Consider the following 21670-nt stretch of genomic DNA (forward strand, 5'->3'; position numbering starts at 1 on the left):
AGTTTTTTCATTAAATAATCTTGCGAAATTTCAATATCATTAATTACATATTTTTTAACTTCGCTCCCACAATTTCCCATTGCCACAAAAGGCTTTTCATTTGTAAATATCGATGCAAAATAACTGTTGAGTTCATCTGCAATGGCAGATGAACTCAACAGTTATTTTAGCTGGTGTATTTATTGCTATCCCCTTTCCCTTACGTAAAGGTCCGATCTGGTTTGTCCTGCTCTTCTTGGCATTTATATATGTGAAGAATTCTTTATCCCCCCCCCTCTTTGCTCTGTTTGCTAGTGATTTCTCATAAACTGCCTTTGCCTGTCGAACCTTTTCTGTGGCTCTATTACACATCACCTTGTAGCTGTTATAGGCTTCAGTACTTTTTATTGCTCTGTAACCTGCTCTTACTGGCCTGTAGGCTCGAAGGTTTTTCATTAAATAATCTCGCAAAATTTCAATATCATTAATTACATAATTTCCCATTGCCACAAAAGGTTTTTCATTTGTAAATATCAATGCAAAATAACTGTTGAGTTCATCTGCAACGGCAGCTGGTGTATTTAATACTATCCCCTTTCCCTTACGGTCCGATCTGGTTTGTCTTGTTCTTCTTGGCATTTATATATGTGAAGAATTCCTTATCCCCCCCTCTTTGCTCTGTTTGCTAGTGATTTCTCATAAACTGCCTTTGCCTGTCGAACCTTTTCTGTGGCTCTATTACAGACCATCTTGTAGCTGTTATAGGCTTCAGTACTTTTTATTGCTCTGTAACCTTTCCATGCCACCTTTTTCTGCTCAAGTAATGTGGCAACTTCACTATTCATCCAACTTGGAACCCTCCTCGTGGAGTATTTTTTTAAGGGTAAATATGCATTCAAGGCATCTGTGATTAATGTTTTAAAAGCATATTCAATTGTATTCATTCTCTGTGCGATATCTACCCAGTTAATAAAGGCCATGTAGTACCTTAAGGCATCGTAATTTCCTTTTCTGAAATTAAAACCCATTCCTTCGCCTTTTACTACTGCTACCTCTCTCATCATCATCCACCGTAGAACTCCGCGATCACTTCCTGCTACTGGTTCCTCTACTGTCAGCCCTGTTATGTCATCTGATTCATGGGTGATGATGAGGTCTAGGATATTCTGTTCTTTAGTACTTTCCCTGACATGTTGATACAAATAACAGTCATCTAGTTGATTTAAAAATTTTGTTCCCCATGTCAAATAACTTCTCAAATACTACCATCATTTCCTTAAATGCTGATCTCAAAGTAATGTCCAATGGCGATGAAGAATACTTAGTTAACTTCAATCCTTCTTAAACTCAATCCTGTCTTATTTCTCACAAAAAAAAAATCCTCTAGAAAAAGATATATTCCTATGCTTATCTTTGTGACTCAGATTTATCAAGAAGATTACATATCTTCTTTTAGAGATTACTCTGACTTCTAATCTCTCTTGGCACAAAAATATCTCTTCCTCTGCATCAAAAAAATGGGGTTTTCTTTTTCAGTGTTACTTTTCTTCAACATAATTACTCACTCTTTTTTATTTGTAAAAGAATAAGAGAAGTTTACCTCAATATGATACGTAGAACACTTCCATATGATACTCTCCAGAAATTAAAACAAATATAACATTACAGTAAAAAATTAAATTGAAAACAATTAAAAAATCGAAAATATTACATCAGAGTAAAAAATAAATTGAAAACAATTTAAAAAAAATCATTGAACACGATTAAAAAAACTAATTGAATGCAATTAAAAATTAAGTAAAAATTAACTAAAATAATTTTGGTTAATTTTTTATTAAGAAAAATTGTTTTGCAAAATTTGTCAAATTCTTTTAGTTAATTTTTTACTTAATTTTTAATTGTGTTCAATTGATTTTTTTAATTGTTTTCAATTTAATTGTTTACTGTAATGTTATATTAATTTTAATTTCTGTAGAGTATCATTCGGAAGTGTTCTACATATCATATTGAGGTAAACTTCTCTTATTCTTTATTTGTATTGAGATCAATGTTCTACATTGATCTCAATACAAATATTGAGATCAATGTAGAACATATTGAGCACCACAGCTCTGGTTTATACTATCAAATTACTCACTGTGCAAATTTTATCACCCCCAATATGAAATATTGTTCCCATATCGAGAGTGGCATTCTCAAAACCTCTTGAGATTCTCAACTCCATTGAAAAATTAAAGATCTATTCTCTTATAAAGTCTATCCACTCTCTGTCTCACAGAAGTTCTGTGAAACAGAGAGTGGAGAGACAAAGGTGGGGGATAAAAAGCTTCTCCAGAGGGGTACTTTGTTCTCTGGAACACAATAAAACTACCTAAACAAATTCCTGTCTTTCCTCTCACGTGCTTCTGGTGGTCACTTCTGGCTCCAAGTTAACTATAGGTTGTTCTTTGGGTGGCCACTGTTAGTTTGTTTTGGGAGGAATAAAGGCACAATGCAAAACCTTCTGGAGAGGGGAAATTCTGGCCATAGATTAAGAGAGTATACTAGGAAAAAAATCCCTACCCTCCTCTCTTCCACTTCTGGCAGCTACATCTGGTTCCATATTAACCTATTGTATATAACTAGGGTTGCCTCATTCCAACTTGCAGGGTTGGGATGAGGAAAATCTTGGGACACACACAGACACAATATACTAGAGGGACTTATCATCTACATTAACACTCTAAATTAAAAATTAAGGCACAACCTTCCTTTCTCTCTCACTTCTAGTATGCAAATCCCATTCCTATGAAATCCTATGGCAGTAAATGGTTAGGCAAGCAGACAATCTGGGTGAATGACTAACTCTGGGTGAACTTTAGGCTAGCAGAGAGAGAGAGAGAGAGAGAGAGAGAGATGTGCATTGTTGCTGTTCAGAGTGCTGTGAGGTGAGAGAAACTGAGTGTGCGAATGAATCTCTTCTAATGGTTTTTCCCTGTGGAGGGCAATTGCCTCTGCAGGGGTACCCTTTCTATCCTCCATTTCCTGATGGAAGCCTTTCTCTTTCCTCCACAACTCAAATATCACTCCCATGCTCATTTCTAACAAAACTTTATTTTTTTTTTAGCTTGCCCATTGCCGGGACTTGCCCTTCCCTGGCAGAAACCTTATGTGATTCTACTTTCTGGCCCACCTCCTCATGATACTGGATGTTAACTACAGGACTGTGGTGTTCCATAGGCCCCTAGGGTAAGGAGCCAGATGAACAACAGACCAATGTAACGTAACGTAACACTACATGAAGCAAACAACACAATAATTCACACTTTTTTGCCTTTACAGTCTTTTTTGTGCCACGTCAGTAGACCAATATTGGTGCTGACATGCTCACACAAGGCACAGTTTCTAGAGTCTCAGTGTGCATGGGTTTTTTGTTGTGATAAATGGGCAAATTTCAAAGGTACAGCCCTAAAACAGTGCTTGCAGGCTGGCTGCTAGATAGTCCACTAGACTGAACCTATTAATAACTCTATAGGAGACTTCTCATCAGCTACTGTATAATTTTGCTACCTCTACTCTGCCAAATAGTGATTGGGGGAGTCAGGGGAGCTGGGTGTATTCTTACCATGTGTATGCCATATCCAAAAATTTCATTACTTCATACCGCACATCCTTGTCACCTTTTCTTACTTCTGAATACACCATGAATTCTGAATAATAGTAAAAATAAATAATAGAACTTAATCTGCAAAAAGATCTAAACCTCCAAAACACTTCCCCATTCATTTCACAAATATACAAGGTCTCAGTTCTAATCTCAATGATTATCATCATCATCAGACATTTTCAATGCACTGCAGGATGAAGGCCTCTCCAGCAACTTTCCAGTTCCTTCTGTTTTGTGCAATGGCCATCCATTTATTACCCACAAACTCATGAATTTCATCTGTCCATCTCCGTCGTTGTCTTCCAGGTTTTCTTTTAGCTCCTCTTGGGTACCATTCTGTTATTCTCTTAGTTCATATGTCATCATGTCTTCGAGCTATGTGTCCTGCCCAAGATCATTTTAGTTCTTTAGTTTTGATAAGAATGTCCTTTACTTGAGTTTTCTGCCTAATCCATGTGTTTCTCTTCTTATCTAACTGATGATGTTGGTAACATCATCAGTTCATCCCACTGTACAGAATTTAAAAACTGTCTGTTACCTCCGTAGTCACCTTTACGAAAGCAAAAGCTCTTCCCTTTAGCCTTGATGGTAGTTACATCTTTAAGTAATTCCCACATCAGTACATTGTGATCACTGTCACCCAGTGGTTCCTTTATCTGCAAATTCTTAATGCATGAATAATTATAGCATATTATTCATGATTAACAATTATAACATATTGTTGTTAGTCTCTAAATCTTCCATTACAAAATGATCAGAAATGATAACACTTGGGTAAGCAAATATTTCCAAAACAAACAAAGCTTGTAACATAAATTTTAACAAAATTTAGATGGGAGAGCAGTGGTACTATTATCTAAAAATTAAATTATTAGCCCTCATAATTCTTGACAATGTGTTATTATTTGAATTTTCTGTACAGGAATATCGTATATTCCCCGTACAGAAATCTAACACGTTGGACGGATAACCCGTGTAATCGAGACCCGCTAATATTCGTGAAAATTGGACAAATGCTAACTTATTGTGATTTTCTGTTGTATAGGATCCATTTTCTCATTCTGAATTAAATTTTTTTAATTTTTAACTCTAAGATCTGAAGTGGAAATTTCAAGCAATTTGTTTTTTTTTTTTAGTAATATTATAAATATAGATATTTTATAAATTTAAATCAGGAATTCTCTTACCTGATTTACTGCATCCAAGTATGGTATAATTAGAATAGATGGAAATAGTATTGGAAGACCTGCCTAAAGGTAGATGAACCTTGTAACAGAACAAAAGAATAAAAGAATGCTTTGACCTTAAATCCATGCATGGCAAATAACAAGGTATAAAGGGAGATAATTACTCAAAGCTTGATGAGGGCTTTTTGCTTATACCATCTTCAAAGGGAAGTGAACATGTGACATAGGCCATATTTATGTGGCCCAAGAACATTCTATTGCAGTATTTCAAAAGCACGTGGAGGGGGGGGGGGATTAAGTAGGTGAAAGAAAGAGAAGGAGGAGGAGGAGGACAGAATGAAAACTCCTGCCCCCTCATATTTCACTAATAGTTTGGGAATTTGAAAATCTAGAGATTTAGAACAGATTAAAGGTTTTATGGAGGAAAGGATATGAAAGTTTCCACTCGGAAATCCGAGTGCATGATAGCCTGTCCCCATTAGTCCTGGATGGTAAAACAACAATATGAGAATCCTATTGTCTCGAAACTTGAAATTACGACATGTTGGACACACAACTTGTGTAATTGAGACCTGCTAATATTTGTAAAAATTGGACAAATACTAACTTATTGTGATTTAATGTTGTACAGGATCTGTGTCCTCATTTTGAATTAAATTTTTAAAATTTTTAAATCTAAGATCTCAAGTGGAAATTTCAAGTAGAATTCTTTTATTTATTTTCCCATATGGTTTTTTATAAGATGTCAATGTACAGAAATCTTATTTGAAAATTCAATTTCAAAGATTTCTGTACATTGAAGAATTCAATTTCATTACTCAATGGTTTTGAAAAGATGATACTGTGATCTTAAAAAGAATAACAAATATTGCATTTTCGAACAAATTCGTGAGCAACTTGAACAACACTCTTAATAACGTCACTGTTACTAATTCACTCTTGGGAAGCATATTTCTGAACAACATGCCTACATAATTACACTAACTCAGAGAAAGATTACTTTCTGTGAAAAACAATGAAATCAAAAATTCAGCATGTATGATAGTATCATCTTCACTATGAAATGCTACATCTATTTTTGCATGTCTATCTTTCTATTTTATTTTTATCTTTCTATGCAGTGCCTGTTGTTGTTATGGCTACTTGTCTGAAAGCATCTCATTACACTGGGGGTTCCCACCACTCTGAAACTGAAAAATCATAATTGTACAATAGATATCATTTTTCAGCTTCAAAGAAAATGTGTTACCCTTCTCAGATTTTAGAATATGTGGAAAAATCTTGTACATATACCATTTAAAACTTAGTACCAATTTCTATGGTATTTTAATGAAGGACACCATTAATTAGTTCTGTACCAAAATTAAAAAAAAAAAGAAAAAAAAAAGTAAACATTACACTAGAGCTGGGTCAAAAATCATGTATCTGTTCCTTTATCACTGTTATTACACTGCCACAATTAATGACATCTGCAAAAAGTATCTGCTATTAAATCATTTACTTGTAGTAAATATCATGGCACAAAGTAATCATTATAAGTATTCGTTAAGAGTGTGTGTTATTAGTATTATCAGTTTTTTGTATTAATTTTCTATGAATAAAATTTATGTGACTGTGTAAATCACTTATAAACTGTATTAATATATATGTATATTTTTTTATAAACACCAAAACACGAGAGTTATTAGAACCTATCGTAATTAGCACCATGCATGGGTTGGAGGTTGAGAAGACGAAAGAAGATATTTGTTGACATTAGGCTTGAACTTCTGTAGACTGTAATTTTCAGGAAATACATATGAAGGAATGTTGTTCCAGAAAATGGCTGTTGAATGAATAAATTAGAAAGATGAAACGTTGGTTCTGTGAGTTTGAAGTTGTACAGTAAATGTATGTTGGCTGGAGGCGGCATGCGTTCGGACTGTTTTGAAAGAGAGAATGGGAATTATAGAAGCCAATTCAGAAGAACAATGCCCATGAAAGTATCGTAGAAAAGGCATGCAGAAGAAACAGAACATCTATGAGGCAGAGAGTGGAGAGACTCTGTTGAGATGAGTCATTAATTAACCTAATTACTCTCTTCTGAATAGAATCTAGAAGCTTGAGAGAGGTTTTGGGAGCACCACCGCAATGTGGGAACAATATTCCATGGTAGGGCGGATTTGTGATTTGTACAGAGTAAACAGCTGTTTGGAAGAAAAGTAATGCCGAGAGCGAAAGAGAAAACCAAGTTTTTTAGATGCAGAGGAAGCAATATTTGTAATATGCTTGTGCCAAGAGAGATTAGAAGTCAGGGAAATCCCCAAAGAGAGATATTATCTTGCCTAAACATTGGAGTGTTACCAAAGATAAGCATAGCAACAGAAGAATCCTTTTTGTAAGATATAAGACAGGACTGAGTTTGAGAAGGATTGAAATCAACTAAGTTGTCTTGCCTCCACTGGAGAATTACCTGGAGATTGGCATTTAAGGAATTGGTATCAGATATTCGAGAAGTTGAAGCTGATTGAGCAGGGCGAGGTTTCTCAAACTGGAAAGTGGAATGCAATGTGCTATCATCAGCAAAACTATTGATAGGATTTCCGGTCAATGGAAGAAGGTCATTAATATACAAGAGGAAAAGAGTGGGGGAAAGAACTGAAACTTCGGGGAGACCAGCATTAGTGGAGAAGTTAGAAGACAGAGAGCCATCTACCATCACCCTCAGTGAGAAAATTGGATAACCAATTACAAAAAACAGTTGGCAAACCATAAGATGGAAGCTTGTTTATAAGATCTTTATGCCAAACATGATCGAAAACCTTTGAGATGTCAAAAGCAACTGATTGTGTTTCAAAAACTTTTCCATTGAATTTGTCCAAATGGGTTCTGGCTTATGTAACCCATTTATGAGTAACATAAGTGGATCGACACTGACGGAATCCATACTGGCAATTGTTGATCAGATGGAAGGTTTCTAGATAGTTGGCGGTTAATTGATTTCTCCATTACTTTAGAAAGGGTAGAAGTAATTGCAATGGGACGATAACTGGATGAGAGGGATTTGTCACCTTTTTTAGGAACTGGCTGGATATGAGCAAATTTCCAAGCAGAAGGAAATAAGAAAGTGAAAAAAGGCGGCAAAGAACGGGAGTAAGTTCAGGAGCACAGGTTTGGAGAAAATGTGGAGAAATACCATCACAACCTGGAGCTTTCTTAGCATCAAGATTGGTCAAAATCCTTCTGACATCCTTTTGATGGAAGACCATAGGAGGCATTGAATGGAGTGTATTGGTAATGGTGGGAGATGTTTTACCAAGATCATCAATATATGAGTTGGAAGAAAAATGGGATGCTAGCAGGTTGGCTTTGTCCTTGGCTGAAGTGACAATATAACCATCTGATTTTGACAGAGGTGGGAGCAGGGATGGGCAAAAGTTGTGGCCAATAGCTTTGGCAAGAGACCAGAATGCTCGGCTACCATTAGGACAAGAAGCAAGTTTTCTACTCTTAGCCTGTTCAATATCTAGTTTGGACTGATTAATAATTGCTTTACAATGGTTGCGAGCTTTGGTGTAGACAGAAAATGAAACCGAATAATTGGAAGCAAGCCAATTATGATATGCAACATTCTTCTCTTGCCTTAGCACATTTATTGGAAAACCAAGGTTTAAATAAAGGACGAGATTTTAAAGTGGAGTGTGGAATAAAGAATTCCATTCCTACAAGAATAATTTCACTGACATGATCTGAGCAAACATTGACATCAGAAGTTTTGAAACAGTAATCCGACCAAGGAAAAGAAATCTTGCAGGTCATCCCATTTTGCATTCTTGTAATGCTAAACAATACACGGTTGGGAAAGCCATGAGATAAAGGCTCCACTGGAGAAGAGACAATCACCAAGTTGTGATTTGAGGTGCCTAAAGGACCACTCACTTCGACTGTGTATTTAGAAGTGTTGTTTGTGAGAAAAAGATCAAGCATGTTGGCTGTATGATTAGGATTGTCTTTTATTCTGGTAGGTAAATGAACAATTTGTGCGAGGTCATAATTATTGCAAAAGCCTCAGCATCTCGACCACCTGGGTCTGTGTGGCTAGAAAACGGAAGCCAGCTGGAATTGTGAACATTAAAATCACCAAGGAAAATTACCTCACTGTTAGTAAAGTTGGACTGGAGAAAGTCAAGTTGCAAAGAGAGGAAGTCAAAGAGCTCCAAGTGATTAGTGGAGTTGGGAGAATGGTAGAGACAACAGATGAATTTGACAGAATGAGGTAGAGAGATTTTAAGCCAGAGAAGATCGAAAAGAGGAGATTCCAAATTACCAAGTCTCTGACAGGGAATATTGGAATGGACATATGCACAAGTACCACCTTTGAGGTGAAAGGAATCATACGGCGAATAATTTGGGCAACTGAGATGAGCAGTGGTTGAATCAACTGATAACTGAAATTCTGTCAGAAAAAGTACACGGGGTTTGGCAGACTGTAAGTGGAAATGGACATCATTGAGATTAGAACTGAGACCACGTATATTTGTGATTTATAATTAAATTATAATTATAATTAAGTTATTTATAATTAAATTAAGTTATTAATAATGAGTTAAATATTGTTTTCAGTAATTTTTAGAGCAGTATCAAGTGTTAGGAATATGCTCAGAATGTGGCACATTTTTATTCAAACTGAGCAAAAACTGTTATCCACATCAGTATCATGCAAACACTTGTACACCAAAGCTGGAATTATAAGTGATAGAAACAGTCACATAAATTCTGGTAAAGTTCGAAAACTTTACTAGAACTTATGTGATTGTCTATCACTTGTACTGTATAAGTATCTCTAGTTAATAATAAATAAAGCGCATTAAAGATGTATTTAAAGTGATATTTTTAGCCAAAAATAATCATTCTTAATTTTTAGATTACTTAATAAAGTAATTTAGGTAATTAAATAAAATTATTACCATTGTTTTTGAATAATATGTTCACTTCTTGCTAAGATTTTTTTTCAATGCCACATCACCAAACTACATGAATGCATACATATAATTAATAATAAGTTTGTGATGTGCCTTACATATTCATTAAGCATAAATACAGCATAAGGTTGAGTGATTTTGTCACTGATCAAAGTAGCTGATACCTTGAAGAAATTAAACCCACTGGTATCTAACGTGACAGAGAATAACAAAATTTCTCCTGAATTCCATATAATTTATGCAATGTAGACTAGTACACCTTACAGGCAATGCATTAATGAAAATAAGCAGAACTTCATAGAATTTTTAATGCATACTGAATTTAATAGAGAAGTTATAGTTTATTATTATTTTTTTTTCATAAAAGACAGAAAAACTGCTACAATGGCAAGAAGGGAACTCAAAAATAAGTCTCAATTGTAAATCTGGTCCAATTCTAATACCTGTTTGGCAGGTATTACAATTGGACTTGTTCAATAGTGTCACACTACCATTATTACAATTTGAGGCACCACTATTGATAGATGGCAGCAATGGTGGCTTGAACTGCAAAACATACAAACATACAGTAGTGCTGGATGTGGTTGGTTGGTTTAATATTTTATGCTACACTGGCAGATTAGGCTAGTGCAGGACCTGACAGGGACATGTATTTAAAGTCATAACATTCTGATAGCAGTATATCAATGTTTGATCTTTTGTCATTGGACCAAAATATTTATTAAATGTAAATATTTTTTAATAACTACATTTCCATTTTGTATTCATAATGCCATTAAAACTGAAAAAAATGCAAGATAACACAAGCACACATATTACTATGTTCTGCCAATTTCACTTAACTCTACATAAACAACACATGCCACTTCTTGAATTATTCAAGTAAAACTTTGTGCATATTTAGGAAAAAAGAAAGGAAGACTGACTAATCTCGAACTGCTGATTAACATGTTCATTGTCACCTATATTTGAGACAGAGCCCATTCAATGTGCCATAATTTTCAAAACGTTGAGAAATAACAACCTTCTGAAATCCTCAACACTCAGAAAATTCCTAAATAATGGTTTAAAAGTAAAATTCTGTAATTCATAAGTTAAAAGCGAACAATTACTTTTGGGCTGAGTTGAAAATCAGAATAAAACTCAAAGATTTGAGAGTTTATTCTATGTATATAAAGTAACCTCAACACAAGCAAAAATTAATAAGTATTTTAGTCAACAACTGAATAAAAAAAATTTTTTTTGGATGACTCAAAATTAATTTCATTAACCTATAATTCCATTAATTTCATCTGAATCCCAGCCTCTATTTGCTATTTTTTTCTGATTGAAAATCCTTGAACATTCTGTTCGCTGTGTAGTACCATGCAGTGCCTTCCAAAATAATTTTTATCCCAGTTTCTCCATTAAAAATTTGAGAAATCTCTACTGAATAGGGTAAATATGCATTATAAAGCAATGTTGAAAACTGAGATATTGAAGATGCAATATCTTGTATATACTTTTATATATCTGTTAAGAGATTAACTGAGCTAAACAATTATACTAATCTTGACAAATATAAAAATTATGTAGTCTTCTTTTGTATAGTAGCAGCACAGTAGGATTTTTAAAGAATCCAATGCAAACAGTAAAAGTGTTGTCTGTTCCTAAGCACTCCATTATCTTATTATTATTATTATTATTTATTTTATTTTATTATTATTATTTTTTACTATGTATCGTGGTGTCAGTGCCTGTCACATTATTAGTATTATTATGTAACAAAGAACATCCATTTTGGGGCTGTTAGTTCTGTAACAGAATATGGAAATACACTTTTTTTTTTCAAGATTGCAGATTTACTACCATAACCAATTCACAATATTGCTCAGCAGATATTCTCTTAAATGTATCAACTAAAGGTTTTGGAAAATCTATGCTAAATTGTAATTAAAAAAAATATATTTTAGACTAGGCCTTAGAATTACATTTCCAAGTTTATAGTGGTTTCAATAATATGAAGTATGATATAAGCCTATATAAATTATTATTTTTAATTACACTAGCCAACAAAAAATATTTTTTGTCATACCTCTGCAATGAAAATATGCAATTCTGGAGGAAATAAATGCGCTAATTCTGAAAATTATCATAAAAAGTCTCTATCATGCCTATATCAAAATATGTACCAATGTTTAATGTTAAAATAAAGGGATATATACGTATAATTCAAGTTTGTAATACAAGTGTAAAAAAAATATTATACATTAATATTTATAGTATAAATAATATTATAGTATGTCACAATCAGTTAATACTTGGAAAAACTTGCACAGCCTACAAAAATCCTTGCCAAAAATACTGAGTGTGCTCTCTTCAAATTGTAAATTGTTGCATTGGAATTTGAACCTAAGAACCATAGGTAGATTATGTCTGATTATCTTTATCACAAGAAAACTGAGGCCAGAATCAATTGCTAAAATTAAGAGAATTAGCTTACATCTGTTAAAATAAATCAGTATGTCATACATTACTGGCTAGATTATGCGAAATTGGCATGTTTTTGGTAAAACGTAACTCCCTCTATATTTAATAAATGTGAAACTATCATGGTAATTTTCTAAATCTATGCATAAAAATTGGCTAAAAACAGCATTTAGGTTCTTGGAGGTAAAAATCGTGTTGGCTAGTCTTACAGTTATCTCTATAGGAGAAAAAAATGCTAATACAATTCAAATTCTTACTTTGTTCAAAAATCCTTTCAACACAGATTGTGCTTTCACAGAAATTGAGCGAGGGATACGAATTGTCTTTTCCAAAATAACTAAAAGGAAAACATTAATAAAACAATTTTTAATTTAATGCAAAATCTGGGGTAAATTTATTTGGATTAAAATTGCAAGTATAAAGATTTATTCAAATTTCTAAAATGAAATGTAATATGCTTTTAATAACCTAATTCTCCAGAATATGAATATTTATATTTTCAGAAAGGATTCTGTGATTAGAAAAAGAGGTACACTAGATATCACTGTATCCTCAACATCAACAACTGTTTTTTCAAGAACTGTTAGGAGTGGAAAGAAATCTAAATGATTGCACCAGGAACAAAGCACATACTTAGTAAATAACCAGTTATTTACCAAATATAAATAAATGTTTATTTATATTTAACTATTTTGTATGTGTATTATGTGTGCTGAATCCAACAGCAGAAGAATTGGTTTTTCTCTAACACACCGGTTACCAAACAAATGTGTAAGTTATCTCTAGTTTTGGATATCGTAGAGATGTGAAGAAAGAGAAGTAGGACATTATTGCAGAACAGAGTTTTGACAATTAGATAAGTTATAGAATTTCTTAAAGTACCAATATGATTGGACTTAAGTTCGAATAGCAAAGCTTAATAAACGGTACTCACCTTAGATAATCTGCTGTTGTTACATGAAGTAGGATGGAAGAATAATTTTGAGGCTTAAGCAGTTTTGAATAATTTAGAATTTAAAAATAAGTTAACTGGTAAGGATACGGAATTAAAAACGGAATTAAATTATGTTCAAAGAAGTAGAAGTGCACAACTTCGTCCCTGGTTGTCATTGAAGAATTAATTAAAAACTTTAAACTCACCGGTTTCATATTTCATGATAAAAACGATGCCATTCTGCCATTTTCAGTAATTCACTATGTACTGAAAACTGCAGCCATTATCAACCCACTGCAGGATAGAAGCCTCCTCAACAACTCATGCTAAGGGGAAATGGACGACCAAAATCTGCCACGCTGGTCCAGTGCAGGTTGGCAGATCGGCCGTATTTAGCAGTCAGAGGCTTGAACCCCAGTCTACTCAAAGAGCGTGTGCTACTGCACTCCCGCTCCTGACCACTCGGCTATGGAGGCCATACAAACATGATGCTAATGCATTAACCTGTTACATTTAGGGAATTTCCTGTGAGGCTTTAGCCCTAAATCTTTTCAGCTGGTCCATGACAATTATAAAAAATTATAAAAGAAAGGTGGCAGTAAGGTGCAACACTGCCTTACTCCAACGTCTTGAACCATTTTCTAAAGCTTCCTTCAATGCACACAACAGATTTTTCTATTTTTATTTCCCTGAAAAAGATTATCCTTGATGACATTTTTATAAAATTTGAAAAATCAGATATCTAGGTATATAAATAAATACTGTGTTTAATATTCTAGCTTGATTACATAGGTCAGAGGAGATTACATACTACAACAGTAATGTAGTCAATCGAACACAATTGTAATGAATTACCAAAAATTCACAAATTGCAAGTTCATAAAATTATTGAATTAACAGCTGAATTTACCTGCATCTCCATCTGACTGGCGGGGAACTTTACAGTCGGTGTTATGTAGTCAGGATGGTATGCCTCCAATTTTCGGCTTCTCGCAAACTGCTTCCCATCCGAGCCATATAGGTTGAATTTTGTCTGTGCGGGTAGCACAGTGGTATTGTCACAGTCCACCCCACATCGGGTGGAAAAGCACCGGATTTGAATCCCGTTGATGATGCGAGGAACTTTAGTGGGTTTTTTTTCACCTGTGGCTGAGTTAATTGGTCTCAGGCGTAGATAGCAAGGTTTTTTCATACAGCAAACAGGCAAATCGACCAGAGAACACACAATTTACAGACAAAATATATGGGTAGATGTAATCATTTTAGGGGACCCTAATATAATAATTTTTTTTTTTTTTTTTTTTGCAGGTTGAATTTCGATTTGTTAGAAAAGATGACAGTGTCCCATTGCTCTTTTGTCCATGAAAGATGCATTTTAGCCCAAGCAAGTCGCTTCTTCCTCATTTGTTGGGCCAACAGAGGCTTCTTCTTGGGCCAATAGGCATGCAGACCACATTCCAAAAGCCGTCTTTGGATAGTTGGTGCAATTGTTTCAACAACATCTCAAAGTCCAGTTTTAGATCAGGAGCATTAGCATGCCAATTACTAAGTTTCAAATATCGATCTTGAGAAGGCATAGTCACTCTCTTACAGCCTGATCCAGGTCTTCTCTTCACATCAAAAGTTTCATGCTTTAATTTCAGAACCCAGGATACTTTGACTGGTGGCAGTCTATTTTATCAGTGATAGCACGCATAGAAAGTCCTTCCTGGGACAGAGCAACAGCCACACTTTTTTTTTTCTTAATGTCAACTGAGCTTATGGAAATATGCTTACACCTCCGCAAAACAGGATACTCATGAGCGTGTATACCCTTCCAATGCCGTATTTATAGAAACAGCTAATGCAATATCTTTGCTTTGCAATGAACAAAATGACTGTAATCAAATCTAATCTTATATGTTTCACTACAAATGTTACTTTTTTTTATGGTGATGCAGTTTTTTTTGTTGGCCACTGTATATAATGAAAATGATTTTAAAAGATTTACAGCATGTAAATTTGAATCTTTATTTTGAAGATTTTCAAATCTGTTCGCAAAAATATTTCTCTCTTCCACTTTCAATTATTATCATAGCCTGTGAGAAGCTTTAGCTGCATTTCGCTGCTATTTCCAGATAAGCCGTTGCCTGCATTCTACGTGGGAACACCCTTAAGCATAAGGCAATTCGGCCCTGGAAAGATTTTACAAGGCTCAAGGGGTAGAATTTTTTTCAGCCTGGACTGTACTTGTTAACAGGAGAGATTGCTTCTACAGGGATGGGATACACTTAAATAGAAAGGGTGCAAGAATATTTGCTGATGCTATCGAGGCAGTGTTAGGTGGGTCGGAAAACTGCTAGCTTGGGGGGAGACAAAGACTAATAGATTAACAGTAGCCACTGGCAGAGGTGAAAGAGATTCTTACACTGCTTCTATTGGAATGAGCAGAAGCCTGAAAAACAAGATGCAGGATATTTCAGAGACTGCTGGAAGTCATTGCGGTACAAGTAAACACATGGGTTGTGTTAGGGTAGCTAAGAATAGGAAGAGGTGCATGTATATTTGCATGTACACCAATGCTAGGAGTTTAGTAAATAAATTTGATGAATTTGAGGTATTGCTCAAAACATCAAAGACAGATATTGTTGGGATATCAGAGACGTGGTGTCACACAGATATAAGGAATGCAGAACTGGAATTTGGGGAGTACAACGTCTACAGAAAGGATAGACAGGATAGGAAGGGAGGAGGGGTTATGCTATTAGTTAAAAAACACATAAAATCCAAGGAAGTGAAGCCAGTCGACATCGATGGACAGGGCAGTGTCGAGTCAGTTTGGTGTGACATAAGCATAGGTAAATCAAAATTGAGAGTAGGAGTGTGCTATAGGCCTAATGACTCTGATGAGTATAATAAGACACTGTACAGGGAAATAGAATGGGCCAGTAAATCAGAGAGTCTTATAATGGGGGATATTAATTTCCCAGATATTGACTGGAATTTGTGGGTTGGTCACTCACACACTAGCAAGGCTTTTGTGGATTTATTGGATGATTGTTTTCTACACCAACATGTTCGGGAGGCAACTAGAAGGAGTAATACTCTTGATCTGATTATCAGTAGTGATTCTTCATTCATTAAGAATCTGCAGATAAAGGAACCACTAGGTGGCAGTGATCACAGTGTGCTGAAGTGGGATTTACTCAAAGAGGTAACTACCATCATGGGTAAAGGGAAGAGTTTTTGCTTTTGTAAAGGCGACTACCGTGGTCAGTATTTAAATTCTTTTTGGTGGGACCAACTGATGATGTTATCTACAGCAAATTTAAAATGGAAGGCATTCAAAGAATTAATCTTGGAAGCTACTAGGCTTTACATACCAACTAAGAAATATTGTTCAAGGTTTAGGCCTAAATGGATGTCAGATAAACTAATGAGACATGTGAAAGAGAAGAAAAATGCATGGAATACATATAAATTAATGGATGACATGGAAGCCTATAGATATAAGCTGGTCTGTAACCAAGTCACAAAGGAGATTAGGCAGGCAAAGGCAAATTATGAGAAATCTTTGGCAAAGGATGCAAAGAAAAACAGCAAAGAGTTCTTTACCTATGTAAACTCTAGAAGGAAAGGGATGAATCAGATTGGTCCACTGGATATTGATGGTTCAACTGTTGATGATCCTGCTCAAGTGGCTAACAAACTAAATGAGTATTTTGCATCTACATTCACACATAAGGAGTTATTCAGGGAGGGGAATGCCAGAGGTGAATTAAACTCTGGCAGTGAGCTAGATGATTTTGTAATAACTGAGAGGAAAGTGGAGGAGAAATTGTTGAAAATAAACATAAAAAAGGCACCCGGGGTGGATGGGATCTCTCCAGTTATATTAAAGGAAGCAACAAAGGAAGTAAGCAAACCCTTAGCCATAATTATGAGAGCTTCCTTGGACTCAGGGGAGGTACCCATGGACTGGAGATGAGCAAATGTGACCCCAATTCACAAAGGAGGATCAAAGGGCGACAAGTAATTATAGACCTGTTAGTTTAACTTCGGTTCCAGGAAAATTAATGGAGGCACTGGTTAAAGAAGCACTGCAGGATCATCTGGACAAGAATTCAGTTATAGCTCAGACACAGCATGGTTTTGCCCTTAACAAAACCATGCTCAGACACAGCATGGTTTTGTTAAGGGCAGGTCTTGTCTGACCAATTTAATTGGATACTATGATGTAGTCACAAAAGAACTGGATGCAGGGAATAACTTTGATATTATATATTTGGATCTTAGAAAGGCTTTTGATACTGTTGTGCATGGAAGATTGCTGCACAAATTGGAGCAGTGTGGCATTGGAGGCAAATTGCTGCTATGGATAAAGGGATGGTTGAGTGGCAGAAGACAGAGAGTGGTAATCAATGGACACTGCTCAACGTGGACTAATGTTATTAGTGGAGTTCCTCAGGATTCAGTGTTGGGTCCATTGTTGTTTTCTGTATTTATAAATGATATTGATGATGGTATATCAAGCTTAATGTCCAAGTTTGCAGACGATACAAAGGTTGGCAGGGTTGTTAAGGACACTACTGATGCTATGCTGATGCAACAGGATCTGGAAAGGTTGAGCAGATGGGCTGAGAGGTGGCAAATGAAGTTTAACATTGACAAATTAAAGTACTACATATGGGAAACAGTAACTCCAGATCAACGTATCAACTCTGTGGTACTACGCTGACAGTGGTAGAGAATGAAAAGGACCTGGGGGTAATTGTGCAGGCAGATATGAAGTTCTCTGAGCAGTGCAGACGAGCTGCAAGAGTAGCTCATGGTGTCTTGTCAATGATATACAGGAATTTTTCTAGCAGGGATATGGATGTGATTATTCCCTTGTATAAGGCATTGGTCAGGCCACACCTTGAGTACTGTATACAGGTCTGGAGGCCTCATTTCAAGAAGGATGTAGAGCTGTTGGAACGAGTACAGAGAAGTACTTTGTTCCATTCACAAGATTAGTGAATGGAACAAAGGGTTGCTCTTACGAAGAAAGGCTTAAGTTTTGCAAATTACAGAGTCTGGAGACTAGGCATCGGCGAGGTGATCTGATAGAGGTGTATAAGGCTTTGAATGGCTTGAGCATGCTCAATGCCGATGGGATTCTTCCTTTTGCTCAGAATAATCACCTGAGAGGGCATAAATTCAAATTGATGAAGGACGGATGTCGGATAGATGTGCGGAAATTTGCCTTTAGCCAGCGGGCAGTTGGTTTGTGGAATAGACTTCCATCAATTGTTGTTGAAGTTGATAGCCTAAACAAATTTAAGGCTCAGCTGGACAGGTATTTCGAATGAACGGAGGGGTGAAATGGGAGTAGTGGTTGTGTTTTTTTTTTTTTTTTTATTTTGGCTGATGCTGAATAAGCTTGCTTTCTTGCATCATATGCCTCTACTAATGCTAATGCTAAAGGCTGTCAGGGGTGCTGGTTCCATACAAGGCAGTCTTTACTTTTTCAATTAACTCAACTATTTAAGGAAGGACTAAATACAAAATTACATCAAAATCGGTAAAACCACTTTTGAAGAAAATGTAATTTAAAAATTAATCTTCATGTTCATCAACCTTCAGGTAGAAAATCAGTTTCTGATAAAAATCATTTAAAAATATTAGTAGAAAACAGCAATGAGTTTTTCAAACAGTGATTTTGGGGACCCACTCTGATCGGGGAGCCTAGGCAGATATCTTTTTTGCCTACTGAATAACGTGCCCCTGTGTTTGGAGGAAAAAAGTAAAATATAATAATAAAATAACAAATATATATACAGGATGTCTCAAAAATACACGGCATAACTTCAGGAATAAGTTCCTCATATGTAGACAATAAAAATATTTTATATCAACATAGATATAAAAAAATATTTTATATGAACAATATTTTATAGGAGGGGTGAAGGGTTTTTTTTTTTTTTTTTTGGCTGATGCTGAATAAGCTTGCTTTCTTGCATCATATGCCTTTACTAATGCTAATGTTCCGGAAATGCTTGATTCCCGAGTTATTAACCGGAATGTCTTATCTCCCGCAGGTGATTTCCTTCATCACAAGGTACTGACAGAATCTGGTGGTTTTCCATTCGACCATGTACTCAAATCAGGAGCAAGCGGATATGCAATTTATGTATGGATTGGCGGACGGTAATGCTCTGGAGGCTTGTCATTTGTACCAGGAAAGGTTCCCAGAACGAAGATGTCCAGATAGGAAAACATTTGAAGATATCCATCGCCACCTTTGTGAACATGGGACCTTTACACCTTGTGCTGCCGACAGAGGACGACCAAGATCTACGACTCCTGAAGTAGAGAAAGAGATTTTGGATGTTGTGCATGCCACTCCTGGAATCAGCATACGCAAAATAGCAATGCAACTGGCTGTTTAACGTTCGACTATTTGGAGAGCGTTGCGAGACGGCAATTGTATCCTTACCATCTGCAATGGGTATAGACCTTGTCACCAGCAGATTACCCTGCACAAGTAATGTTCTGCCAGTGGTATTCAGGCAGAAGGTGGACATTTTGAACAATTACTATAATATTTTTATTGTCTACATATGAGGAACTCATTCCTGAAGTTATGCCGTGTATTTTTGAGACACCCTGTATACACACACACACACACACTCACATGTGTGTATCTGAGATACACTGTACATTATACAGCCACTGATTGAAGCAAAAAAGAAACGTTCCACAAACATGTAAATAGAATTATTTATTCAAATTTTTTTATCTCATGCAAAGGAAAAATAGCGAAAGGGTACGAAATTACAAAAATTATAAATTACAAAAAGAGAGAGGAGACAGGCATAACGGCAGCAAGTTTTACCTTTCGAGCATCGTTGCCAGAATTAACAACTGCTGTGAAAGTTGAGGGCTGTGGATATTTAGAAGGGTTTTTTTCCAACACATCACAAAATTTCTCTGAAGCTACAGAATCGGTACTGGCAACTTCACCGCATACTTTAATGTTTTGGAAACCAGTGCGATGCTTGAACCTATTAAACCACATGTTGCTTGCCATAAACATGGCTTGCAGTTCACCATACTTATTCTTAATATCTTCATAAATACTTCTTGCTTTTGCTTGAATGGCCATTGGACTCAGGGGCACTCGCTTCTGAATATGATTTTCCATCCATATTATTAATAGCTTTTCCATCTTCGATATAGCACCTGAACACTGTTTTGTGATTACTGTTGATCTTAAATGGTTGATCCTCTAACATGTTCTTTTATATGCGCACTGTCTCTTAAAATAGTATTCATTGTTGAAGCTGCGAGACCTAATTCCGTGCAATAGATGACAAACTTTGTCCTGCTTCGTACTTCTTAATTAATCATCGTCATTTCTAAATCAATTTTGTTTCGTTTCCTAGCACTGCCAGCACTTGCACTTTCCGTTGGTTTCTTTCCCTTCACCATTGTAATAAGTAAATAGGGAAGAGAAGATTCTGTAAAGTTATTTATGTTTTTTATATGAATGAATATTTCAGTGAAGGGGATTTCACCATAATACCATTTTTCCATAATACCGTAACGTAAAAACCCACAGAATTCCAGTTATCGGTATTATTGCAAATGCAATAAGATCGAGTTTACTACCCATTTATAATAGATTGTGCTAACAAAAAAACCTAATAAAACCGGAAAGTGCAAATTGTTTTTACTGTTTTATGGCAATGACCTCCAGAAATGTGTTTTAGAAAAATATCCCAAAGGCATTCAGAATTGATTCGTATAATGGAACATATGATAACGATGAAAGCGTAGCAATTTCCATTCTAAAAATGACCTTTTAGAGAGATAAATAGCTTAATTATATAGCTAGCGAAACTTTCAACTGCCGAGGTCTTGGAATGAATTCCCAAAAAAAAAAACACATGTTATTGGGTTCAAATTACGATATTTTCACAATACCTCCATTTATTCCTGCGGGATGTAAAATACGCTTCCACGATTTTTTAAAGTTTGTACCGGCCAGTAAAAACTTATGTAAAGTCGAATTTCCATAGGTCGGGTATTACGTAAGTGGGGGATGCTTGTATTAGTAATCAATGTTCTGTTTGCTGGTCAGTACATCAGCAAGTTTGATGTTATAAGAGAAATGCAATTTTTAAATGACATTATAATCAAGATAAAATGACACAATTTATAAGGAGGTTTTTTAAACTGACTTAACTGTGATGTTATAACCAAATTTTCCTTATTTTCAAGCTTCCTATAACAAAGTTTGGCTGTAATTGCTTTCTGACAAGAATACAACCATATTTAGCAGTTGTGTACCACAGGCAACTTAAACACTTATGCTACTAAACTCCCATAAGGGATACTTGGTTATGTGACTTTGTCGTATGCTTTTTCAAGAAACAAATCCTAATTATAGATTTGTGTTACGTTTACACGACTTTTCTATAATTTGTCTGGCATAAATATTTGACCGCAGCATCCCCTGTTTAGCTTAAAA

General features: G+C 35.5%; 1 protein-coding gene across 3 annotated transcripts in view; it reads right to left on the bottom strand.

Moving 5' to 3' along the window:
* Nucleotides 1–21670, bottom strand: part of aPKC (protein kinase C iota type) — a 424352-nt gene that overhangs the window by 52632 nt on the left and 350050 nt on the right. For all 3 annotated transcript variants that reach the window (XM_090389406.1, XM_090389407.1, XM_090389405.1), the window contains one exon: nucleotides 12500–12579. In XM_090389406.1, the coding sequence (XP_090245532.1) occupies nucleotides 12500–12579 (80 nt within the window). The remainder of the gene's footprint in view (nucleotides 1–12499; nucleotides 12580–21670) is intronic.

The sequence above is a fragment of the Mastigoproctus giganteus genome, unplaced genomic scaffold, assembly GCF_048544385.1.
Source record: "Mastigoproctus giganteus isolate SK-2022 unplaced genomic scaffold, ASM4854438v1 scaffold_16, whole genome shotgun sequence".
Lineage (NCBI taxonomy): Eukaryota > Metazoa > Arthropoda > Arachnida > Uropygi > Thelyphonidae > Mastigoproctus > Mastigoproctus giganteus.